The sequence below is a fragment of the Homarus americanus genome, unplaced genomic scaffold (genome assembly GCF_018991925.1).
Source record: "Homarus americanus isolate GMGI-L3 unplaced genomic scaffold, GMGI_Hamer_2.0 scaffold36734, whole genome shotgun sequence".
Lineage (NCBI taxonomy): Eukaryota > Metazoa > Arthropoda > Malacostraca > Decapoda > Nephropidae > Homarus > Homarus americanus.
In genome coordinates this window covers 5,487,265-5,505,729 of record NW_024733126.1, presented here as the reverse complement: position 1 = coordinate 5,505,729, position 18,465 = coordinate 5,487,265, and the positions used below count along the sequence as shown (strand labels likewise).

The following is an 18,465-nucleotide window of genomic DNA, read 5'->3' as shown; positions in this document are numbered from 1 at the left end:
CAAAGCACCAAGATGGGACTGCCCTGCTATCTTATCCTTATCAATGATGCTTTGAGAGAAACTCCCGCTCGCTGGAAATATGTCGACGACTCCACCATTAAGATCAGTGTCAACAACTCGGCTCTCTACTATAGCGCCCGCTAGAATATATTGAACAGTCTCCAAAATTGAGCCACCAACAACCGTGTCACCATCAACCATCCCAAGACCATGCACATCAACCTCTCCCCCGACCTTGTCTTACCTCCCTCCATTACTTTGGGCCCCAACACATTCCAGGATGTGGACTCCATCAAGCTCCTCAGCGTCACTATAGATAACAAACTAAATTGGAAAACACACGTCAGTGAAGTTGTCAAATAGTCAAGTTTTCGTGTTCATCTCCTCCGCAGTCTCAAGTCCCTCGGAGTTCCCTCGCCCAAGCTCCTCGGTGCTTACTCAACATTCATACTTCCCAAGCTCACCTATGCTTCCCCTGCCAGGTCTTCCTCCATGAATTTCACACAAAAGAAACACCTAGAAAAAGTGCGAAAGAGGGCGTGTAAATTTGGGGAGAAGCTTCTGCACCATCCTCGACACCGTCTCCTACTTTCACCCTAGGTCCCACGCCCAAACGAGCACGTACCGATCGCTATAAGACAGCCCATTCCCAACCACTGTAAAACTGATCAACAAATCGTAGTTATCTAGTGTGTCCACTCCCAACCAATCTTACTTTTGCACTGTCACTATGTTGAAATTCCCTGTTGGATGACCTTCACCCCCCCCCTCCCCTTTTGTTATTATATATCATATTTGTATCACTTATGTTACTTGTATATTACTTATCAATCAAGTGATCCATTCCCCAATTAAGTAACTATATATTTTCAGCCTTCTGGCTGCGATGCTCTTTCAATAAACCGTTAATTATTATTATTATTATTATTATTATTAGTAGTAGTAGTAGTAGTATCATTATTATTGTTATTACTATCATTATTATTATCATTACTATCATTATTATTATTACACACACACACACACACACATACATACATACATACATACATCCGCACATTATATCTAAACCAAATATTTTCAAGCTAATATTGGTGTCATCAGCGCCACTTATCACATTTAATGATAATCTCCAGAGCTTGAAGAGAAAACATTAAAACACAATCTTCTCGTTGTTTTCGGTCCCCAGAAAGGCTGAGTCACATTAACAATATTTACAACAGGACGACGACAATATAAAAATTTAAATCAGGTCTTTTAGCGGCGGCGTGTCTCACTTGGGGCCGTGAACCTCAACATTTGTGTGTATATAACCGGGTGTTGCAGTAATAACTCGGTCCCAGTAACACTTACATTCTACTATTTTGTTGAAGTTTTAAGTTAATGAATTAAGGTAATTGATGATGTTGTAGAGGAGTGGAGGTGAAACAGTGGTCATGTTGTGTCAGGAAGAGTGGGTATTGAATCACCTAGAAATTCGTTGACCAACTAATTTACCTGATAATTTTATACCCGAATCTAACCTAATCTAACCTAACCTAATATAACGTTAACACAACTTTAACCAACACTAACCCAACCTAATCTAACCTAATCTACCCCTTCCGGTCACGCTAGGATGTTTAATCGTCACATGAAATAAGCTGGGGTGTGTAAGTTTCATGTGCTCCAAATTTAAACAATACAGCACCAGAAAGAACGAGACAGTCCCAGAAGACAAGATACCGTAGACCTGTTGTGTACTAAACTTCCACCATTACCACCACCAGCTAAAGAAACTGTAAGTCATAATCAATAATAAATCATCTTTCAGTCATATCAGTAGAGGTGGGCACTACGCTGACTCAACTCCAAGAATGGTTAATAAGTGCATTAAAACGTAATTGGATAAATATCCCTCACATACAAGCTGCCCAAAACACATTCTACAGTATTCAGTCAATGAACACAGGATGAAATATACTCCTGAAATATATAACCTTTGTGAAAGACTATAATAAAACAGAATTTCTTGACACACGATACATATACAGTATACCAAAGCTGAAATAGGCGGTCATTGAACGTGTCTTGCCATGTGGTGCTTCTGTCCACACTTCAAGAGACGAGAATGACTCATACGCATGCGCAAATTAGATAATGGAAATGTCTCTTTAATGTACAATACATGCGTGGAAACACCCTCTATTCACGCCCAATCTAGATCAGAGATGGACACTCCTCTTATACGCATTCTAGACAGGTGTGTTCAGGCGTGTGTTCAGGTCTGGGGGGCAACGAATCTGGTGAATAGTTTTGTTAACGGAGGTAAGTCTTCACGCCACCCCGCCTCGGATCCAACACCAGCGTCCTGTATCTGGTCCCAAACATCCTCACGAAGGAAGGACGGAAGGATGGGGGAAAGGGAGAAGGAAGGAAGGATGGGGGAAAGGGAGAAGGAAGGAAGGGGGGAAAGGAGAGGGAAGGAAGGGGGAGGTGGGGAAGAGAAGAGGGGAGGGAAGAAGGTGTAGGTGGGGAAGAGGAGAAGGGAGAAATGGGAAGGTAAATGAATAAAGGAGAAGGAGAGGTAGGTAGAAGCAAGGAAGGAAAGAGGAGGAATGGAAGGATGGATTTTTTTTTTTTTTTTTACGGGACTAGCACACCAGGGCACAGGCCAATGACCCACATCAGGGCCTGGGGGCGAAATAATAATAATAACAATAATAATAATTTAAAAAATAGAAAAATATTAAATAAAAATATACTATAATTATACTACTACTACTACTACTACTACTAATAATAATAATAATAACCTGGTCATAATTTTTGTGATGCCATATGACAGCAGGGTCTACCATTAGACAACACATTATGCTTCCAATATCTTCCCAGGCGGTAGTACCTCCCTGTTTGATAGCTGCCTACTACTATGATAGGGTGGGTGAAGGAGAAAGAGTTAGGAGGGAAGGGATGGGGGGAGAGAAAAGAGGAGGATAGGGAGGAGAAAGAGGAACGAAGAGGGAAGGAAAATCCCTCTCCCCCTCTTACCCTAGCTTGCTGTCAAAGATTCACGGGAACCAGTGCTGTAAGACGAAAGATATCCACCACAAACTCATGTTCTTTCTTGACTTGGTGCAATTTGTTTCTATTAATATATACAAAGTAGATTTATGGAGAAAATCTGCATTGACAAATATCCATTCACTCAAGTGGCACACAGGGAGACATATAGGGAGACCTCCAGCTCACTCTCCCGGTTCTCTCTGCTTTTGCTCCCTCTTCAACTCTCCTGTCAAGCATTGTTGGGAAATAACATCATCACAGTTAGAGAAATTAACATTCACGAATTCACAACAAGACAAATACAACAAGTTATAAAAAAATATACAAACTCAATACACACCTAAAACTATTTCAAGCCAACTTCACACACCCAACAAATAATACAATATACAAGAACATGCTGTATACAACAAGTTCAACAGATTAACGTAACAAAAACGTACGTTATACATTACACAGACACATTGGGATTCCCCTAGTCGCATCTGACATTTGTAGGGATGTAACAAGTAATTATAATAAAGCATTAACTAAAACAAATTGACAAGAACAATAAACCACAAACTAAAACATAACAAGAACAATAAACCATTAACTAAAATATGACAAGAACAATAAACTATTAACTAAAACATAACAAGAACAATAAACAATTAACTAAAACAACATAAGAACAAAAACCATTAACTAAAACAACTTAACAAGAACAATAAACCATTAACTAAAACATGGCAAGAACAAACACCATAAACTAAAACAACATGACAAGAACAATAAACCATTAACTAAAACATAACAAGAACAACAAACCATTAACTAACAACATGACAAGAACAAAACCCATTTACTAAAATTACACAACATGACAAGAACAATAACCCATTAACTAAAACAATATGACAAGAACAATAAACCATTAACTAAAACATGACAAGAACAATAACCCATTAACTAACAACATGACAAGAACAAAAACCATTTACTAAAATAACATAACAAGAACAATAAACCATTAACTAAAACAACACGACGAGAACAATAAACCATTAACTAACAACATGACAAGAACAAAAACCATTTACGAAAACAACATGACAAGAACAATAAACCATTAACTAAAACAACACGACGAGAACAATAAACCATTAACTAACAACATGACAAGAACACCAAACCATTAACTAACAACATGACAAGAACAAAAACCATTTACTAAAACAACATGACAAGAACAATAACCCATTAACTAAAACATGACAAGAACACCAAACCATTAACTAGCAACATGACAAGACAAAATGAGACCTACCAATAACCTCGACCACTACGCCACCTCTTCCTGTATCCTTCACTAATAAAACCTTCAGCAACGTGTGACCCAAGTTTACCTGTGTCCAAGTTTACCTGTGTCTGTCCTGTCAATTATCACGATCAACTTTTCAAAAGGTCACGAAAATATGTTCCTAATTGGCTTCGCTTGCATGGTAACACACACACACACACACACACACACACACACACGAACGATAAAATTCAAACAGCACTGACAATAGACTAAACGATATAGTTCTTCGTTAAATAGTATATACCTGTACTCTAACATAAAAGGAAATTCCAAGAAGAGGCATGGGAGTGAGATAACGAGAGATAAATATACAGACAGATAGACACAGGCTTACACCTATAAATATATATAGGCCTATACAGATAGAAAACTACAAACCTTTACAGACAGACAGAGACAAGCCTTTACAGACAGACATACACACAGGCCTTTACAGACATAGACAGGCCTTAACAGACAGACAGAGACAAGCCTACACAAGGACAGACACAGGCAAACAGACACAGAAAAGAAGACAATAAAAAGTCCACAGACAAAAACCGAGAAGATAGCCCACGAAATCGCAAGTTGTCTACATAACAGAGAAATCCCCACATGAGGTGCGGCAGCTGGTGCTGGTAACAGAGGGACGTGTATGGTCATGTGCTAATATATATATATATATATATATATATATATATATATATATATATATATATATATATATATATATATATATATATATATATATATATGTATGTATTTGTGTTTCTGGCACCGTGATTTGCCAGGTTACGTCACTCGTGCAGGGAGGGTAGGCCTGTGTTAAATCGGAGGTAGTGGTGTAGTTCTACGTGTAACGAGATGACATATTGGAGGCATAAGTTGTGTCCATATTATAATGGTGCAGGCCTACTGTATGTTTGATCCGTTGTAGTGGTATAAGCATAGGGAGATCCTTCACATGTACTATACAATCACCTAAAAAGTCCTTGTCTCCTTCCGAGCGAGTCAGTATGGAACTAAATGAAATAATGCAGCACCGGCAGTGTTGGGATCCTGAACTACACACCCGTGAGTATTCTTGGTTATAATGTCCCTTACCTGAGGATGTTATACACATTTACTCTAACATTCCGTTCTGAATGTAACGGTAAAAAATATATGAACAAACAAATGATTCCTCTCTCTCTCTCTCTCTCTCTCTCTCTCTCTCTCTCTCTCTCCAGGTGAAGATGGCATATAATTGAAGTTCTCAGAGAAGAATGTCAGTTTTAGTACATATGAAATTTATGCCCATGATCATTATGACAGCACAGAAAGTTAAATATATTTTACAGGCATATCAATAATATGTTTTACATGTGAATTTGTATTACATAAAAGAAATATGATGTAACAAATACAAAGGCGCTTATTTTTCAATTCAAAGGCGCAGTAAAAGCTCCTTATGTACGAGATACAACAAACAAATATTGTAATATATAGCCAAAGCATATAAGACCCAAGTGACATCTCATCGTCCACCACCAGCTAAATCTCTCCCGGCGCCGGAAATGTACAGAAGTGTTTCACGCCCCATGTTTAATAAAAAAGATTGGATCAATTATTTCAATAAGAATTTACACATTTTAGTGCGGTGGTCTGACTCCTACACACGAGTCGCAGACACGGGGGCTCAGAAAACTGTGAGGGCAAAGTTTTTTGGAGTGAGAATTGTGAACTCTTGGAACAATCTGCCAGTGTTGTGACGGCAACGAGTGCGAGCTCAATCAAGGCTAGATTTAACCAACACTGGAGCAGGTTCTGATATATCAGGAGCCAACAGTGCGTAGCAGAGACGTGGCCGACCGCCTAAGCGGCTAAAGAGCCTCAGTGGCGAAGAGGATAAAATTAAAGTAAAAGAGCAGTGCACACAGCTCGTCCCACACTAGCGAATGAGCAGTCACCCAAACTATAGCGACCAGGTAAAGGCATCAACCTCGTGTAGTGAGAGGTGCACCGGGCGAGGAGTAGATGATGGCGCGATAATAAAAGCGCCCGGTGGCGTTATGGTCTTCGGTTTGTGCAGTGTGTAATGAATAGCACCAACCACGACACCATCAACATGGCACCTTACCAGACGTGCTTTCTAAGGAAGAAAGTGGTTACAACACCAGGAAGTTGAACAGCTGGAGTTAAGGTCTAGAATTATTCTATAGCTTGAATGTTATACGCAGTACCCCATTATATCTGTATGTTAACAAACGTCTACTTTTAGAGGTTGACTGCTAGATAAAAGTGGGGGGGTTATGGTTAAGTTGAGTTTGAGTTGAGGTGGAACAAACAGAAAACAGTTTCGGTTGTTATTATTTATTTTTACCAAAGTGTTCCTGTTGTTTAACTACTCAAGGAGACACGTTCAGGCTGTGCGGTGGGTCAGTGGACAGTTGTCTGTTTCAGTTTGGGGGACAGCGGTATATAAAACATATTTATCAACTTCTGTCTTTGTAATCTATCAGCGGCAACTGGTGAGACACATCAAGTCCACGATAGATCTTGATATTACATGAACCGACGCACTACTATAATCACCCAGCTATAATCTGTCTATATAAAACAAAGAAGTCTGTCTGTTTGTTTGTGTGTCCGCACGAGAATCTCTGAAACTACTTTACCGATCTGTAGTGATGATGGATGGTGTTATATGTAGTGATGATGGATGGTGTTATATGTAGTGATGATGGATGGTGTTATATGTAGTGATGATGGATGGTGTTATATGTAGTGATGATGGGTGGTGTTATATGTAGTGATGATGGATGGTGTTATATGTAGTGATAATGGATGAAGTTATATGTAGTGATGATGGGTGGTGTTATATGTAGTGATGATGGATGATGTTATATGTAGTGATGATGGATGATGTTATATGTAGTGATGATGGGTGGTGTTATATGTAGTGATGATGGATGATGTTATATGTAGTGACGATGGATGTTGTTATATGTAGTGATGATGGGTGGATGTTATATATAGTGATGATGGATGGTGTTATATGTAGTGATGATTGATGGTGTTATATGTGGTGATGATGGATGATGTTATATGTAGTGATGATGGATGGTGTTATATGTAGTGATGATGGGTGGATGTTATATATAGTGATGATGGGTGGTGTTATATGTAGTGATGATGGATGATGTTATATGTAGTGACGATGGATGGTGTTGTATGTAGTGATGATGGATGGTGTTATATGTAGTGATGATGGATGGTGTTATATGTAGTGATGATGGATGATGTTATATGTAGTGACGATGGATATTGTTATATGTAGTGATGATGGGTGGATGTTATATATAGTGATGATGGATGGTGTTATATGTAGTGATGATGGATGGTGTTATATGTAGGGATGATGGATGGTGTTATATGTAGTGATAATGGATGATGTTATATGTAGTGATGATGGGTGGTGTTATATTTAGTGATGATTAGACAATAAAATAACAACAGTTTAATGCTAAAAAAATATACTTTGCTGTACCGTTGTAGTGAAAAACATGGTGGAACTTACATACACCGTTAATGAACTATTGATGGAAGAAGAAGTTTTGGGGACTGAACAGTGAGATAATGTGGAGCCTCCCGGAGGGTGGCGTCCTGCCGTGGCCTAGCGAATGAGCCGCCCGGAGGGCGGCGTTTCTGCTAGTACAATAATATGAGTTATTAGGGATGTCACCTTCATTGGTGAGTTTTGAGGTGAGTAAAGAGGCCGATACGGAACCTGGAGGATCACCCATAGATGATGTACATGGGGAGGGCAACATCGAGAGCAGGATAGGCGGTGGCAGCGTCTTTCAGGCGTTGGCGCTGGTCTTCCTCGGTTTGCAGTCGGGGTAACTCGAAAGTATTGACGCCTTCTTGTGTGGTGCTCCTCCAAGCGTTACGATGTGGAGTAATCGTCTCCCAGGTGAGAGGGTCGATTTGGCACTTTTCAGGTTTGTCTTAAGACTATCCTTATACCTTTTCAGTTGCCCACCGGCATTACGTTTACTATTCGTTAGGTGACTATAAAGTAGCTGCTTTGGCGGTTAACATGGTCAGTCCAGGGTAGTTGTCCATGGATAATGGTAGCCTCGTTGCTCCTACAGTCGTTGTCAGCAAAAATACTGGCATTTGTTCTCTTATCTTCCCAGCGAACTCGGAGGATGGAACGTAGACTACGTTGGTGAAAGTTTTCAAGTGCCTTGAGATGCCTCCTTTATGTGACCCATGTCTCGCTGCCATATAGTAAGGTGGGGAGGACCACTGATCGATGTACGTGTAACTTTGTAGATAATTTCAGCTCCCTACAGCTGATGTCACTGTTTCGGAGTATGCCAAGGGTTTGAGATACACATCTGATCCGATGCTGAATCTCTTCATCGATGTCCACGGTGGTGGACAGGTGGGAGACGAGTTACCGAAAGTGGGTGACATTAGAGAGGGTAGTGCCATCAAGATGGGTGGATGGATGAGGTGTTTTGAATCAGGAGCAGATTAAAAGAGAATCTGAGTCTTACGCACACTAACCTCAAGGCCGAAGTGTGCATACGCATCTGAATAGGTGTTCAGGATCTCCTGTAGGTCGCGTTACTGAACGTTACTTCCATTACTGAACTGAAGTTCAGTATTGGAAGCTGCCAACACCATTGTTCTTGCCTGGATGCCTGGAGTCGCCTTATGTTGAAAAGACCCTTCGTCTGGTAAACGATGTTCACCCCGCCGGCTAAGTTGGCACTGGCACGAGTAAGGAAGGCAGCCAAGAGAATGGAAAAGAGAGTTGGTGCCAGTACACACCATTGTTTAACTCCCGCTTGACTGGAAAAGAATTCAGACTGGGTGCCATTGTGCAGGACACTGCCGTTCATGCCATCATGGAGTTGCCTCACACTGACGATGAATTTTGGGGGGCAGCCAAAACGGCTGAGGGTTCACCAGAGGGCTGCCCTTTTGACCGAGTCAAAGGCCTTGATTAGGTCGATGAAAGTCATATGCAGGTCACGACGCTGTTCTCTGCACTTTTGCTGTATCTGACGGGCAGCAAAGATCATGTCAGTGGTGCCACGTGATGGTCTAAAACCATATTGAGATTCTGGGAGGAAGTTGTCCGCCTCAGGAAGAAGTCTGTTTAGGAGAACAATAATCTTGCCAGCAACGGACAGCAGCGAGATCCCGTGATAGTTGCCAGTCTGACCGGTCTCCCTTGTTCTTATAAATATTGACGATGGAGGCGTCTTTAAGAGCTTGGGGGATTTCCTCCTTTTCCCGTATATTCTCTAGGAGAGAGTGGAGACGGCTGGTAAGCAGAGGTCCTCCTTCTTTATACACCTCGGCTGGGGATTCCATCAGGCCCTGATGCTTTCTTATTTTTTATCTGTTTGATGGCAGTAGCTACCTCCTCCAGGGATGGAGGATAGCTGAGGTGGGTCAACTTTGGATGCTGAGGGACCTGCTGGTTAAACAGGTCATCCACATCAGTGTTTCGGTTGAGCAGTGAATGGTAGTGGTCTTTCCAGAGCTGAAGGAGACCGTCTTTGTCTTTAATCATGGAGTTACCCTCTGATGAGCGGATGGGGGCTGTGCCAAGAGTGATTGGCCCATATAATGTTTTGGAGGAATTGAAAAATTCGCGCCTGTTGTGCTGATCTGCAAATTTTTGTGTTTCACATGCTTTATTTTTAAACCAGTCATTCTTGAGATTGTGAAATTCCCGCTGGGCCACAGCTTTCTTCTTGCGGAAGATATCAGCTTTGATCCCAGACTGACGGTTGTTCTGCCAGTCAGTTAAAGCAGCATGTTTATCATTGATGAGTGCATCGAGTGCCGGGTCATTTTTATCAAACCAGTCCTGGTGTATTCTCTCTATCTGATCGAGGGTCTCTCTGCAGGTTTTTGTCATGACAGTGTTGAGAATATCCCTTTCGGTACTGAGAATTGGGATGTTTGTTGTCGGGTTGTTTAACAGCCCATGTTTGAGCTGCTCTCTGAAAGCATGTGCTACCGTTGGATCCTTCAGACGCTTAGTGTTAAAACCTTTACTAGAAGCTTGCTGCCTTCGCCGGTTTGGGGCGTCGTGAAGTGAGAACTTGGGTCTGACTCGATGATCAGTGTAGCAGTGATCTGAGCCACGCATGGCACGGGTGATGAAGACATCTCTGCAATCTCTTTTTTCTGAGAATGCATGTGGTCAATTAGATGGCAGTGTTTGGATCGTGGATGTTGCCTCAAACCCTTGAACTTGTCGGCCTGCTTTAACAAGGTCTTGGTGATAATGAGGTTGTGTGCAGTACATTTGCTGAGGAGGAGTGAGCCGTTGGGATTACACTTGACTAGACCATTTCTCCCTTGGGTTCCTGTCAAATGTCAGCATCTCCGCCAACTCTGGCATTAAAATCACCAAGGAGCACAACCTTGTCTTCTCTGGGAATAGAGGTTAGCACTCTATCAAGGTCCGCCTAAAAAGCCTCCTTGATGCCATCCTCTGCATCCAGTGTTGGGGCATATGCACTGATGAAAAAGGCATGACGTAAGTGATTCAGCGGTACTCGGGGCGTCATGAGGCGCTTGTTGATCCCAATAGGCATTTCAGTTAGCCTGTGTAGGATGCGTTGGCGGATGGCAAAGCCAACTCCATAAATGCAGTTTCTCTCTACGGCAGGCTTACCCTTCCAGAAGAAGGTATAGCCAGACCCCCGTTCTGTGAGTTTGCCCTCGTCTGGGAGCCGAGACTCACTAATGGGTGCTATGTTGATGTTAAACCTAGCCAGCTCTTTTGCCATAAGGGCAGTTCTTCTTTCAAGACGCTCATTTGTGTCCTTATCCAGAAGAGTCCTAACATTCCATTCAGCGACCACAAACACACACATTCTCAAAAAAATCATACACACATAAAAGAATACATAACCATTGTAGACAACAGCGTCACCATTTGAGTAAAATTCATACAGATCCTGAGAAAAAAGACGTAAATATATAAATTATTAAAGAAAAACGGCAACATAAATAGAACTTCCAGGCCACCCTGGCGGTGGCCTAACGAACTAGGTACCACCGTCTAGCTCCGCCGGGATTAGGTCGCGGCTGGGCCCAGCCAGTTGCTCACGTGAACTTACACGCAACACACATTGATCCCTGCACTGCCCTTAACTGGGCAGTGATGTTGGGAGCTGTTATCTCAACCTTGACTGACTACCGGACTATTATGACCTACTTCCCGACTATGGTTACCCAACTATGACTACTTCTCGCCCATGAAGTACCTCCTCACCCATCCTGGGAGGAGGGAAATGGCACCATCCATCAGGCAACAACGGAAAGTATCAAGATCCACCAACTTGGAAGAGTATGGATTCCCCCTTCTATAGGAAGTCTACAAGTGATCGTGGGCCCTTCGTGCCCAGTGGAGAGTCCGGTGGTACAGTTTACCGAGGCGTGAAAATTCGAACGCTGGTGCTTGGCTAGCTCGCAACCGCCGTCTGACTGACAGCGTACAGCGACATCGTTTTCCAGATGGTCGTGGTTATTATAATCATGGTCGTGGTTGTTATAATCTGGTCGTGGGTGATATAATCATAGTCGTGGTTATTATAATCATGGTCGTGGTTGCTATAATCATGGTCGTGGTTGTTATAATCATGGCCGTGGGTGTTATAATCATGGTCGTGGTTGTTATAATCTTGGTGGTCGTTGTTATAATTATGGTCGTGGTTGTTATAATCATAGTCGTGGTTGTTATAATCACAGTCGTGGTTGTTATAATCATGGTCGTGGTTGTTATAATCATAGTCGTGGTTGTTATAATCATAGTCGTGGATGCTATAATCATGGTCGTGGTTGTTATAATCATGGTCGTGGTTGTTATAATCATGGTCGTGGTTATTATAATCATGGTCGTGGTCATAATCATGGTCGTGGTTATGATCATGGTCGTGGTTGCTATTATCATGGTCGTGGACATTATAATCATGGTCATGAGTTGTTATGATCATGGTCATTGGTTGTTATAATCATGGTCGTGGTTGTTATAATCATGGTCGTGGTTGTTATAATCATGGTCGTGGTTATTATAATCATGGTCGTGCTTTGTTACAATCATGTTCGTGGGTTGTTATAATCATGGTCGTGGATTTGTTATAATCATGGTCGTGGTTGTTATAATCATGGTCGTGGTTGTTATAATCATGGTCCTGGTTATTATAATCATGGTCGTGGTTGTTATAATCATAGTCGTGGTTGTTATAATCATGGTCGTGGTTGTTATAATCATGGTCGTGGTTGTTATAATCATGGTCGTGGTTGTTATAATCATGGTCCTGGTTATCATAATCATGGTCGTGGTTGTTATATTCCTGGTCCTGGTTATTATAATCATAAGAACATAAGAACATAAGAATGGAGGAAACTGCAGCGGGCCTATTGGCCCATACTGGGCAGTTGCGTTTACACCCAACCCCTATTGCTCATACAAGCATCCAACCTATGTTTGAAGCTATTCAGCGTAATCGAGTTAATGATGATATTTGGTAACTTGTTCCATTCATCCACTACTCGGTTTCCAAACCAGTGTTTATCTATTTCACGCCTAAATCTAAATTTGTCTAATTAAAAACCACTGTTACAAGTTCGCTCCTGGTTGGATAGTTTGAGTACCTTTGTAATGTCCCCTTTGTTTAGCCCTGTCTTCCACTTATACACCTCTATCAGGTCGCCCCTCGCTCTACGTCTCTCAAGGGAGTGCAAATTAAGATGCTTTAGCCTGTCTCTATACTCAAGGCTCCTAATGCCCGGGATTAGTCTTGTCATTCTCCTCTGAATTCTTTCCAATGATTCTATATCCATTCTGTAATACGGTGACCAGAACTGAACTGCGGAATCCAGGTGTGGTCTCACAAGCGCAAGATACAGTTTGAGGATGACCTCGCTAGTCTTGTAACTAACACTCCTTTGTATGAACCCGAGTACTTTATTAGCCTTGTTACGAGCAAAAACACATTGTTTACTTGGCTTAAGGTTCCTGCTTATCATTACTCCTAAATCTCTCTCGCAGTCGGATTTCTCTATGGCATCGTTGTTCATCTGGTATCTGGTTTCCCTGTTTACATCTCCTATACTGAGTACTTTACATTTGTCGATGTTGAATTTCATCTGCCATTTTTCAGACCATTCGAAAAATTTGTTTAGATCTTCCTGCGGAGTCCTCGTCAGATTTGATAACACGTCCTATTTTAGTGTCATCAGCAAATTTACTTATGTTGCTGTCTATGCCGATATCTATGTCGTTTATGTATATAATAAATAATAATGGTCCAAGTACTGAGCCTTGGGGAACTCCACTTGTGACGTTGCTGCAATGGAACTTAGTGCCATTAATGCTCACTGGCTGATTCCTGTCCTGTAACCACGCCCTAATCCATTTAAGCATGTTACCTTTGATGCCATGTGCTTCTACCATTCTAATTAGTCTTTCGTGGGGGACTCTGTCGAAGGCTTTGCTAAAGTCGAGATATACCACATCATAATTGTGCCCTTCGTCCACCGATTCGAAAACTGATGAAAAGAATGTTAATAGATTAGTTAGGCAAGAACGTCTGCTTGTGAAGCCATGCTGGGAATCATTGATCAATCGGTGCTTCTCCAGGTGATTTCGAATAGAGTTTGAAATGATTGCTTCCACTAATCATGGTCGTGGTTGTTATAATCATGGTCGTGGTTGTTATAATCATGGTCGTGGTTGTTATAATCATGGTCGTGGTTGATATAATCATGGTCGTGGTTGTTAAAATCATGGTCCTGGTTATTATAATCATAGTCCTGGTTATTATAATCATGGTCGTGGTTGTTATAATCATGGTCGTGGTTGTTATAATCGTGGTCCTGGTTATTATAATCATGGCCCTGGTTATTATAATCATGGCCCTGGTTGTTATAATCATGGTCGTGGTTGTTATAATCATGGTCGTGGTTCTTATAATCATGGTCTTGGGTGTTATAATCATGGTCGTGGTTGTTATAATCATGGTCGTGGGTGTTATAATCATGGTCGTGGTTGTTATAATCATGGTCGTGGTTGTTACAATAAGGGTCGTACTTGAGACTAACACAGGTAGAATAAACCCCACACCTTATCTTTAATCTCTATAAACCCAGATTAACCTCACCTAATCAACAGGATTAGAGACCATTAGGATTGTACCACCAATACCGACACATTTCACACTGGATTAATAACAAAACATTTAATCACATTTCCAATAGCTAATGTCTTACGGATATACAGATATCTTATCAAGTAGTGAGTCTTACATGTCTATATAATTATGTTTTATTCTTACAAATATTTATAGTTCGTTGTGTATTGTATGGTATTGTATGGTATTGTACTGTATTGTATCCGGCTGACAGCGTACAGCGAATGAGGGTGCGGCAAGTCCGTAGACTTGCATGGTTAATAAGGGTGCGTTTTCCATCGTAAATAAAGTGGTTACCTTCCTAGGACAAACCACCTTCCTAGGACAAACCACAGTGAACAGTAATTTCTAAAATTCATAAGATTTTAGCTTATTCGGGGAGCATTGTAAGGGGTTTATATTCCACTCCAATGATTATTGGAACTGTGCTGTTCAGTGCTAGGTTTGTTCTCTGCATCTGAAGCAGGTGTTACTCATGGGTAGTTCGGACCGAGTCAAAGTACGGGGTGTAACTGTATGGCTGGTTACTTGGCTCCAAGGTGGCCATCTGCTACCTGTGAGTATCCCATATTATTTATTATCGTGTTTGGTTTATGGTTCCTATGGAGTTATTTGCGTTTTAAGGGTACCTTGTGTAATGTTTGTTAATTACGATGTATGAACAGGTTAGTGTGTAAGAATTGTGCAAATATAATAGCATGTTGACAGTTGCTACTAAAATAATTAGACACTATTCAAAAATGACTGCGGAGTTGTTGAGAAGACACCTATTTCCTGGTGCCGTGTTTATATACAAGACGCAACGCTTGACATCCAGTGTCTACACTCCCGACATTTGTTCCGCGCGGCAGTCCGGCACTTCCCTGTCTTCATGGCGATTACCAGTGTAAATACTTGTAAATAGACATCTTTTGTTTCAGATATCCATAATATTGTTTAATATCCTTGGTGAAAATGGAAGTGTTTCACCTGACATTAATCTTTAAAAGAAGCCAGAGGGCGTTAACATCTAAACCCTCGACAGTACCACCGATTGGGAAGCGTGTGCATTCCCCCTCCCATCCCCCGCCACCCCATCCTCCCATCCCCCCACCCCTACACCCAGCCGCCCTCCCACTCCCCCTCACCCATCCTGAGAGGTGGAGAATGGTACCATCCGTTACGCAACAACAGAAGGTATCAAGAATCACTGACTGGGTAGGATGTTGATTCTCCTTCCCATCTCTCCAGCCCATCATCCCTCCCTCACCCATCCTGGGAGGTGGGGAATGGTATCATCCGTCAGGCAACAGCGGGAGGCATCAAGAGCCACCGACTGGGATGGGTGTGGATTCCCACTCTCATTCCCCCCACCCCCTCACCCATCACACCTCAACTCCCACACCCCTCCCTCACCCTTCCTGGGAGGTGGGGAATGGTATCATCCGTCAGGCAACAATGGAAGGTATCAAGAACCACCGACTGGGAAGGGTGTGGATTCACCCTCCCATCCACATGGATATCGTGGGACCTTGGCCACCATTCCAGGGCTTTACGAGGTGGGCAGAGGCCATACCTATCACTGACGTCACTGCAAACATGTCTCTGATGACCACCACCGCCTCCACATCCTCAACATTACCCTCCTTCCCCATCATCTCCACCTCCTGCCACACCACCACCACCACACCAACCCTTTTCACCATCTTTCCCACCATCACCACTAAGACGTGCACTATCGACAGTCTCCCCCACACGGCCAGTAATGATCCAATACGACAACGCAAACCTCACAAGGCAGACTTTTAAAAGACCCCCCCAGTAAGATAAGGCACGACCAATTTTCTCTTATTGCAAAACTGACATTGTCATTGAGGAATGCTTAAACGTTTCTCTATATTACGTCTTAATTTCAGTATCTTCATGGGCTTAATATGTGATTAACTTAAACATCAATAATTTCTGATTATAGTAAGGTAATTTTCTCTCGTTTTTGTCGCATTTAAACTATATATTTTAGATTTCTTTTTACGTTAAAGACTAGTTCCTTATCTCGACAATGGTCCTTATCCCTCCCGTGAATTACAATTTATGTATTTCTTGGTGGTTTCACGCCGGTTTACTTTTCCGGGAAATTCTTAAGTCCAGCCGCTGCCACGCTCGATGTGTTTATTGTTCGAGCTGGGTTGCCACTCGTCACCAACTGTTAAAATTCCACATCAAGACCAACAGTGACAACCTAACCTAATTAATTAAACCTCATTAAGCATTTTAGATTTTTTTATTAAGTCAGGTTAAGTTGTTTCGTTTTGGCTATTTTTGAAAATTGGACTTGAAATTTATAAGAAAAATAGGTTAACAATAATTATAGGAGTGGACATATGTTATTCTCAAGTGATAAAATATCATCGAATATGACTTATAATAGTTTAATATCAATAAGTTTAGAGTAGGGTGAAATAAGGTATATATTGTGTGAATAGTTAATGAAAGCAAGTTTTGGCTCTCACCCCAACGAGGCCTCATTTACACTGCTTAATATAACCCTGAAAACAGGCATAACATTACAATAACAGTGTGTAATAGTGTAATCAATTTCAAAAGGGAAACTTCCTCCAAAAAGTAATGTATCGAGCCCAGAGGGTCTCTCTTGTCTCTCTGTACCCACGTTGGTTTACGGTAGAGTACTATATAATATGTTTCACCTGATGATAAAACGCCCTAATGCTAAATCTAACTTAACCTCACCCAAATTAACATAACATAAACTTATTCAGTCTAAAATAACCAAACCAAACATAAATTAAAACAAATTATTAACCAAACATAACCAAAACTAACATAACCTAACCTAACCTACCCTTAAGTAACCTAACCTAACCTAACCTCTTTGGCACAAATAGTTAAATGGACGTTCAAAATATCACTTTACTTTACAGCATTCAGCCGCCACATTATAAATTAAATTCTCTCCTTGACGGGAACTGGAAGAACACGTGCTAATGGTGGCAAGAAAACGTGGTAAGGGCAAGAACACATGGTAAATGTGACAAGAACGCGTGGTAAAGGTAGCAAGAACACGTAGTAAAGGTGGCAAGAACACGTGGTAAAAGTAGCAAGAGCACGTAGTAAAGGTACCAAAACACGTGGTAAAGGTAGCAAGAACACGTGGTAAAGGTAGTAAGAACACGTAGTAAAGGTAGCAAGAACACGTGGTAAAGGTAGCAAGAACACGTGGTAAAGGTAGCAAGAACACGGGGTAAAGGTAGCAAAAACACGTGGTAAAGGTAGCAAAAACACGGTGTAAAGGTAGCAAGAACACGTAGTAAAAGTGCCAAGAACATGTGGTAAGGGTAGCAAGAACACGTAGTAAAGGTAGCAAAAACACGTGGTAAAGGTAGCACGAACCCGTAGTAAAGGCAAGAACACGTAGTAAAGGTAGCAAGAACACGTGGTAAAAGTTGGAAGAACACGTGGTAAAGACAAGAACAAGTGATAAAGGCAAGAACCTAAAATAAAGGTAGCAAGAATACGTGTGTAAAGGTAGCAAGAACAATTGGCAAAGGTAGCAAGAACACGTAGTAAAGGAGGAAAGAACACGTAATAAAGGAGGCAAAAAAACGTGGTAAAGTAGCAAGATCACGTGATAAAGGTAGCAAGAACACGTGGTAAAGGTAGCAAAAACACGTGGTAAAGGTAGCAAGAACACGTGGTATAGGTAGAAAGAACACGTAGTAAAGGTGGCAAGAACACGTGGTAAGAATAGGAAGAACACGTAGTAAAGCTAGCAAGAACACGTGGTAAAGGTAGCAAGACACGTGGTAAAGGTAGCAAGAACACGTAGTAAAGGTGGCAAGAACACGTGGTAAAGGTAGCAATAACACGTGGTAAAGGTAGCAAGAA

The 18,465-nt window shown here is 41.5% G+C and overlaps 1 protein-coding gene across 1 annotated transcript in view; it reads right to left on the bottom strand.

Moving 5' to 3' along the window:
* The window catches only part of LOC121869278 (repetitive proline-rich cell wall protein 1-like), a 40,057-nt gene extending 29,478 nt beyond the window's left edge, over positions 1 to 10,579 (bottom strand). The window contains exon 1 of the mRNA XM_042370524.1: positions 10,436 to 10,579. Coding sequence (XP_042226458.1) covers positions 10,436 to 10,579 — 144 coding nt within the window. The remainder of the gene's footprint in view (positions 1 to 10,435) is intronic.
* Positions 10,580 to 18,465: the final 7,886 nt, after the last annotated feature.